Genomic DNA, 8,947 nt, shown 5'->3' on the forward strand with positions numbered 1-8,947 from the left:
ATACAGTGCTGTGTATACGGTCCTATGTTTAGATTTAAATAGTGCATTCCACTAAATTGATATTTAATTGCTGCCAGTGGTACTTTTTAGTACTCTGTGACTGAATCTCAGAAAAGACTAAGATTAATCTAAACTGACCTAGTCATGACCTGAAGATCAAATAACTGGCCAATTAGTGCTTTAGAACGCACGTAGAATACACCCAAAGTAACTGTATAAAAATGTCTGTACATCCTAAAAACATAACTGTGTGCATATGCTTACCTGTTTCTTAAAAACATACTGTAGCTGTGTGTGCATATGTGATGAACGAGCCCCGGACAGGGGGTGCGACCGCAGAGGGACACAGAGGGACAACAACCAGAAGTGGAACTTTGTAGCAAAACCACAGAACACTTGCTTATCACATTGTGACCTTCACCACATGACTGTCTGTATTAATGTAGTATTTGACCGAATCATTTTATCTTAGAAGTTACAGTATATCAAGGACTTCTCGCTTGTAGGTGAAGACTCTGTTAACTCATTTCTGGAGGAGTTGACCGCCCTACAGCCAACAGAAATGACTTGTTGTCTCTCCAACCTCTGTGCACTGTCATCCTGAGCACTCAGCTAATCATTAAAGACCATAAAAGATGATTATATGACCACGTTTACATTTATTACTAACCAACTCTAACCATGGAGTTTGAGTCCAAACAAGCGACAGAGAAGACACAGAGAGCATTGGAGATGGAGCTGGAGCCTAGCAGGCCGACATGGAGCAGGCAGATAGAGTTCACCTTGGCTGGGATCGGCTGTGCCGTGGGCCTGGGGAACATCTGGAGGTTCCCTTACCTGTGCTACAGGAGTGGAGGAGGTGAGAGAAGCTTCAGGAACCAGCCCAGAGGACTGTAGAACCAGACCAGAGGACTGTAGAACCAGACCAGAGGACTGTAGAACCAGCTCAGAGGACTGTAGAACCAGACCAGAGGACTGTAGAACCAGACCAGAGGACTGTAGAACCAGACCAGAGGACTGTAGAACCAGCCCAGAGGAGTGTAGAACCAGCCCAGAGGACTGTAGAACCAGCCCAGAGGACTGTAGAACCAGACCAGAGGACTGTAGAACCAGCCCAGAGGAGTGTAGAACCAGCCCAGAGGAGTGTAGAACCAGCCCAGAGGACTGTAGAACCAGACTTCATCACAGTGCATGTGTGACACACAGCAGCGGGTGAAAGCGAGAACCGTTGCAACCGACTGAATGTTCAGATTTTTATTCAGAAAAATGTAAATACATGTCAAAGTTGTTGAAAATCAATGACACACTCAGTAGTCAATCCAAAACATTGCAATGCTGTGTATTCAGTGAGTAATCCCCACTACTACCTGGTTAGTGTAGTAGAGTAGTGGGGATTACTGCATTGCAATGTTTTGGATTGACTACTGAGTGTGTCATTGATTGTCAACAACGCTGACATTTATTTGCGGAATAAAAGTCTGAACATTTTGATTGGTAAACCGTATAACCGTAGTAAATATTATATTATACTTGTTCCCGCTTTCACTAGCTGCTGTCAGTTTGAACTGTCAAGGATATATAAGACGTTTTTAATTAATATTAGAACGTTTTAAAGGTGTAGATTCCCAAGTCTGTATTAATATTGATAGAAGCCACAATGATGTCAGTGGCTAGTAGTGTAAGGAATTGAACATCATATTGGAAGGTTTTAAATGTTTTATGGTATTTGATTACATCAAGGCATAAAGTACTTCAATTATTTCAATTTGCCACATGCCACTTTTATTGGTATTGTGTATTCATTATTTCCTACCAAATTATAGTTAAAGTTTAATAATATGAATAGAACAAGCATCATATTGCAAATGAAACAATTGTTGCAATAACAGAAGAACAAATTATGTAATGTGTCCAAAACCCTGAGATAAACAAACCAAATATTTGATTGTGGAAAACACAACCCCTCAACTGGAAGTTATAAAACTGTGAGTTAGTCTGTGAGTTAGTCTGTGAGTTAGTCTGTGAGTTAGTCTGTCAGTTAGTCTGTCAGTTAGTCTGTGAGTCAGTCTGTGAGTCAGTCTGTGAGTCAGTCTGTCAGTTAGTCTGTCAGTTAGTCTGTGAGTCAGTCTGTGAGTCAGTCTGTGAGTCAGTCTGTCAGTTAGTCTGTCAGTTAGTCTGTGAGTCAGTCTGTGAGTCAGTCTGTCAGTTAGTCTGAGTTAGTCTGTGAGTCAATCTGTGAGTTAGTATGTGAGTTAGTCTGTCAGTTAGTCTGTCAGTTAGTCTGTCAGTTAGTATGTGAGTCAGTCTGTGAGTTAGTCTGAGTGTTAGTCTGTGAGTCAGTCTGTGAGTTAGTCTGTGAGTCAGTCTGTGAGTTAGTCTGTGAGTTAGTCTGTGAGTTAGTCTGTGAGTTAGTCTGTGAGTTAGTCTGTGAGTTAGTATGTGAGTTAGTCTGTGAGTTAGTCAGTGAGTTAGTCTGTCAGTTAGTCTGTGAGTCAGTCTGTTAGTGAGTTAGTCTGTGTGTTAGTCCCACGTTAGTCCCACACGTGAGAGACACAGACAGATTGAGGAGGTATGGTGTTAATCCAGCGCCTTAGACCGCTCGGCCACACTACCCCTTAGTCCCAGCAGAAGATAGTCAAACTTCTTTCTGTCTTAAAGGATCTGATGAGAAAAGGGACTAGGCCAATAGCCTAGCAAGACGAGGGAGATGAGTTTTTAAGCTGGAGAAGAATACTAAATTATATTGGTGGAGATCACAGTGCTATTAGTTATATAAAGCATAGCTTGGACCGCTCGGCCAAGCTACCTGACTGTAGGCCTTTTTAAGCTGAGCCTGCCACTCTCCCTTTTAATGGACTTTAATGGAGTCGAGAAAAGAGTTTGGAGATTTGGAACAAGGTCAGAATGAGATGGTATTCTGTCCTCTTTCGCTGTGGCGCCAACCTAGCTTCTCATCTTTGAAAATATGGCAGTGGTGGGATTTGAACCCACGCCTCCAGAGAGACTGGAGCCTTAATCCAGCGCCTTAGACCGCTCGGCCACACTACCCCTTAGTCCCAGCAGAAGATAGTTAAACTTCTTTCTGGCTTTAAGGATCTGATGAGAAAAGTGACTAGGCCAATAGCCTAGCAAGACGAGGGAGCTGAGTTTTTAAGCTGGAGAAGAATACTAAATGCTATTGATGGAGATCACAGTGCTATTAGTTATATAATGCATAGCTTGTATTGGGACAGCTTCTCTAAAGATGGCAGCGGTGGGATTCGAACCTACGCCTCCAGAGAGACTGGAGCCTAAATCCAGCGCCTTAGACCGCTCGGCCACGCTACCTGACTGTAGGCCTTTTTAAGCTGAGCCTGCCACTCTCCCTTTAAATGGACTTTAATGGAGTCGAGAAAAGAGTTTGGAGATTTGGAACAAGGTCAGAATGAGATGGTATTCTGTCCTCTTTCGCTGTGGCGCCATCCTAGCTTCTCATCTTTGAAAATATGGCAGTGGTGGGATTTGACCCCACGCCTCCGGAGAGACTGGAGCCTTAATCCAGCACCTTAGACCGCTCGGCCACACTACCCATTAGTCCCAGCAGAAGAATGTCAAACTTCTTTCTGTCTTAAAGAATCTGATGAGAAAAGGGACTAGGCCAATTCATAGCTTTCAGTCATGTGGTTTCTTCCCTAGCAACCACCAACCTGACGGGCAAAAAGTATCATAGCAACATCGCTCAACATGGCGAGTGGACGCAATTTACCGGCTGCCTACTATTTAGACCACCTCACCCATGAAGAACTATCAAGATACACGACGGTGATAGGAGAGTAGGATTAACACCATTCAAAAAGTTTGGGATTCCCTGGCTTCTCCTCTATCCGGACACGTTGGAATTATTATCCTAACCCCCGGTGAATCAAAGTTATTGACCCGCAAAGGGTGCCTCCTTGACCGTCTTTGCCCGTGAATAACACCGGTTATGGAGGTGGTACAAACACAATACTATTATTGCTAAATTCACCATCAGTATACGGTCATTTTGAGCCCTTAACCACCGCGCTGACACCCCGAGAAGATATACTTTTAATATGAAACTCGATCAACCGGGAGTTCTACCGCTGCTGGACGAAACTCCCAACTCCCGCTGTTAGCGGGGCGAGGGAATATTTCTACCCGGGAATTCGCTCCTTGCTGTGTCCACGGTGATAGGAGAGTAGGATCGACTCCATTCAAATCGTTTTGGATTCCCTGTCTTCTCCTCTATCCGGACACGGTGGAATTTTTACCGTAACCCACGGTACACCAAAGTTATTAACCCGCAAAGGGTGCCTCCTTGACCGTCTTTGCCCGTGAATAACACCGGTTATGGAGGTGGTACAAACACAATACTATTTTTGCTAAATTCACCATCGGTATACGGTCATTTTGAGCCCTTAACCACCGCACTGACACCCCGAGAAGATATACTTTTAATATGAAACTCGATCAACCGGGCGTTCACCCGCTGCTGGACGAAACTACCGCTGACCCAGTAACGTGCAGTGAGGTCATTGGCTGGGTAGGCAGTGAGCTATTTTTAAAAAATCATGCGATTAACGCAGCAGCCAGACTTCAAATGGCATAGCGCATAATATAAAGGCAATCAATAGCCCTTATATCTTTTAACGCAGGCTCAAAACTCACTTCTTCAAGAAGTAGGCCTACTACCAGAATCCTTCAAGCACCTATTGTATTGTTAGTTTGCTATTCTTCTCTATGCTATTGCTATTGCTATATTGCTATATTGTATTTTTAGTTTGCTATTCTTCATTTTGCCTTAAAAAAGCAGTACACTCCTACGTTAAATGCAATTATTGTAAGTCGCTTTGAATAAAAGCGTCGGCTAAATGACTGTAATGTAATGTAGGCTAATATACTATACTATAAAGTCAATCACATAGCCCATATATACTATACTATCAAATAGCTGGTCAAAAATGTCATGTATTGTTATCTCATAACTACACATAGCGTAGCGCAACAGCCTGTATGGCATACATTCACCTGCATCTCAACAGGATTTACAGCAGCACGCAAAACAGCTCAATGACAATATAAATTCACCTGCATCAACAACACAGGATTTACAGCATTTGAACCGGCACGCAATAGCCTACATTATCTTAACTGTTGGATATCCATGATGCTGATCTCAAGTTAGCTGGGGAAATGTAGAACCGCGGCGCGAACAGCAGAGTGGAATGCCGCTACGGCAAGCCAAACGCAAACTGTCAATCATGCTGTCAGAGGCAGCCTGCACGGTGCCTCAACGTCCATCAATGAAGACAATGTGAGAACAGACTACGCATGCGCAAACCTACGAAACCGTTGGTCTATCACTTCGCATAGCACAGAAGCACAAGCACAGTCTGCCTCAGCCTCTCGCCAGCAATCAGCTAGCTTTGGGAGCAAACTCTCCTGGTGCCAGGGCATGCATTATATTTTTATAACAACACATTTTACATCATTTATTTTTATTTTAACAACATTTTAACACATTAAAGTTAAGAATAATGAGTAAAATAAATAAATAAATAAAAAATATATATTTTTTTTTGAGATAAAAAAATAACAAAAAAATATTTTTAAAAGACTGATATTGTTTTTCTTGCTTAACTGCCTGGGTGAGGCACTGCCTACCCTGCCTCACCTGACTGCACGCCACTGCGCTGACCGCTGACAGCGGGGCGAGGGAATTTCTACCCGGGAATTCGCTCCTTGCTGTGTCGACGGTGATAGGAGAGTAGGATCGACACCATTCAAATGGTTTTGGATTCCCTGTCTTCTCCTCTATCCGGACACGTTGGAATTATTTTCCTAACCCACGGGAAATCAAAGTTATTAACCCGCAAAGGGTGCCTCCTTGACCGGCTTTGCAATGCTACTGTGTTTCCTGGTGCTCTGCAACTTCACGGGCAGTGCCTTTTGCCCGTCAGGTGGGCGTTTCCACTATGCTGTGACGTCACATGAAAGCTATGAATAGCCTAGCAAGACGAAGGAGCTGAGTTTTTAAGCTGGAGAAGAATACTAAATTCTATTGATGGAGATCACAGTGCTATTAGTTATATAATGCATAGCTTGTATTGGGACAGCTTCTCTAAAGATGGCAGCTGTGGGATTTGAACCCACGCCTCCAGAGAGACTGGAGCCTAAATACAGCGCCTTAGACCGCTCGGCCACGATACCTGACTATAGGCCTTTTAAAGCTGAGCCTGCCACTCTCCCTTTTAATGGACTTTAATGGAGTCGAGAAAAGAGTTTGGAGATTTGGAACAAGGTCAGAATGAGATGGTATTCTGTCCTCTTTCGCTGTGGCGCCATCCTAGCTTCTCATCTTTGAAAATATGGCAGTGGTGGGATTTGAACCCACGCCTCCGGAGAGACTGGAGCCTTAATGACTTCACTGCACTGCTGGTCACTTATGTCACCACACATGACGCTAAGCGTGTTATGAAACTGTAACTTCATGGCACAATGTTGACACAGTGATTAAAACATTTCAAATTGTGTAACCGCCTTTGTTCTGGAGAAATGTGTATGTGACATTATTGATAAAACTGTCAATAACCTGGAAGTTTTGAGATACACTAGTATTAAAGATTCTTGCAGCAAGGTTGTAAAGTCAAATACTCCTATAATTCCCTTACAATTACTGTAGTGTAGTGTACACATTTGGCACACACACACACACACACACACACACACACACACACACACACACACACACACACACACACACACACACACACAGACACACATACACCACACACACACACACACACACACACACACACACACACACACACACACACACAGAGACACACACACATACACACAGACACCAGTCAGTAAGTTGACCTGCTGTATGTTGTGATGCTGTTCCCAGGTGCGTTCCTGATCCCCTACCTGCTGATGTTGGTGGTGCTGGGCATCCCCCTGCTGTACATGGAGCTGACCCTGGGTCAGTACATGAGGAGAGGACCTGTCCAAGCCCTGGCTAAGGTCTGCCCGCTGCTCAAAGGTACTGGAGCTCTCACATCTAAACTAGACATGGTGGTGTCCTGGAACGGGGTCACAAAGACTTTTCAGATGAGACGGGGAGTGATTTGTTTGATTTGATTTTTATTAGGAATTTACATAGAATCATTAACGCATCATGACACTAAGTCAGCGTTTCTCAACCGGGGTGCCGCGGCACACTGGGGCGCCGCCTGGCGTCTTCAGGGGTGCCGTCAAATAATTCTATATTCTGACGTTCATATGAATGAATGAATAAATCTATAAATAAATAAATGCAATACATCATCAAAATCTGTCTCGCGCGCCCCTTTCCCATGTCACAATGTCAATACCGGGTTCAGCGTAAGGTCAGTGTGTCTGCAATTAGCCTGCATTGTTTTTTCATTTACCGCGCAAAGACATTTTCGAGAGCAATAAACAAGCAAACAAGCAGAATCATGGAACATGACAAACTGACAACAGATCATCCATCACAAGCTAGCAAGGATGCTGAATATTTTGTTCGGATGAAAAGTCACCATAGCCGTCCAGAACAGGTAATGATGAAGTGCGCCAACGTTTCTGATAAAGCGTTGGAGGCTACCTCGTAGCCGAAATTATTGCTAAGGCGAAGAAGCCACACACTATAGCCGAGTCCGTAATATTGCCAGCATGCACAGCAATAGTTAATAACATGCTAGGCCCACAAGCTGCAAAAGAGATAGCAAAGGTCCTGCTGTCTGACTGTACAATTGGAAGGCAAATCAATGACATGTAAAAGGGTCCTATCCTATGTTCCCCGCTCCCGAAAAAGGGTACGATCGGGCAGGGCAGTCTCGCTCGCCGGCAGCGTGTGGAGGTGGTTGTTCTATATGGATGATCGGTGACATTATTCTCTCGTCCGACTTCGGAAGCTAAGCAGGGTTGGAAAGTTCGGGAAATAACGCACGGTTTCGTTTTCATGCAATGAATTTAATACTTCCAGACAAGGATGCGCGCAGCGGGAGAGAGAGACGCATTTTCTGGCTTAATAACTCTACATCCCCGGTGTTTACGTTGAATGGACTGGATAGGTGTTTCCAATCAAATGTGGGAATATGAAAATGAATGTGTTCCATAAATTCCCGCGTTTGTTCGGTCACTGTGTCATGTTTATACAGCACGGTTACGTGCCTGATGCCTTTGATGCACACTTGCCTTTTTCACTCCCTCCTCTCTCTCAATAATAATAATAATAATACAACTTTTATTTGTATCAATAGCCGCTGAGTGTGTGTGTGTGTGTGTGTGTGTGTGTGTGTGTGTGTGTGTGTGTGTGTGTGTGTGTGTGTGTGTGTGTGTGTGTGTGTGTGTGTGTATGGGGCTGTCTGGGTGATGCAGTGTCGTTTTTGAATAGCTATATTTTAGACTGGGGTGCCTTGAGATTTTATCGACTTTTGAAGGGTGCCGTGACTGAAAAAAGGTTGAGAAACGCTGCACTAAGTAATGTCCAGAGGATAGCACTTGAAAGCAATATTTAAAACACTTATTTCCAAAGTGGTCCTCGATGGAAACATAAAATGAGAATAAAACAAAACATCACACAGCATAAGAACACAGCAAAAAAACACACATTAAAACACACAACATGGAAACATAAAGTGAAACAAAACAAATCGGAATCCCCCTCCCTTTCTTAAGGGTGAGCCATTACTTCTCCCCATAAATATGACTTCACTTTTGTTTTAAAGATGGCTTTGTTTTGGCTTTGCTTAATATGCAGAGGCAGATGGATGGGGAGGACTCTTAAATCTAGTCTTCCTAAAGCCTAGCATCACTCAACTGAAAGCTAATTTCCAGTTAGATGTTCCCGAGGAGCATTCGTCATTCAAAGAGAAAAGCACACAATTATTTTAGTCCAGTTGAACATTTTCAACTATAACCA

The 8,947-nt window shown here is 43.6% G+C and overlaps 1 protein-coding gene across 1 annotated transcript in view; it reads left to right on the forward strand.

Moving 5' to 3' along the window:
* Nucleotides 1-681: 681 nt before the first annotated feature.
* The window catches only part of LOC308174374 (sodium- and chloride-dependent GABA transporter ine), a gene marked incomplete at both ends in the record, with an annotated part of 14,775 nt that continues 6,509 nt past the window's right edge, over nt 682-8,947 (forward strand). Inside the window, 2 exons of the mRNA XM_080549453.1 lie at nt 682-859; nt 6,911-7,045. Coding sequence (XP_080405579.1) covers nt 682-859; nt 6,911-7,045 — 313 coding nt within the window. The remainder of the gene's footprint in view (nt 860-6,910; nt 7,046-8,947) is intronic.

The sequence above is a fragment of the Nansenia antarctica genome (genome assembly GCF_963989245.1).
Source record: "Nansenia antarctica genome assembly, chromosome: 20".
NCBI lineage: Eukaryota > Metazoa > Chordata > Actinopteri > Argentiniformes > Microstomatidae > Nansenia > Nansenia antarctica.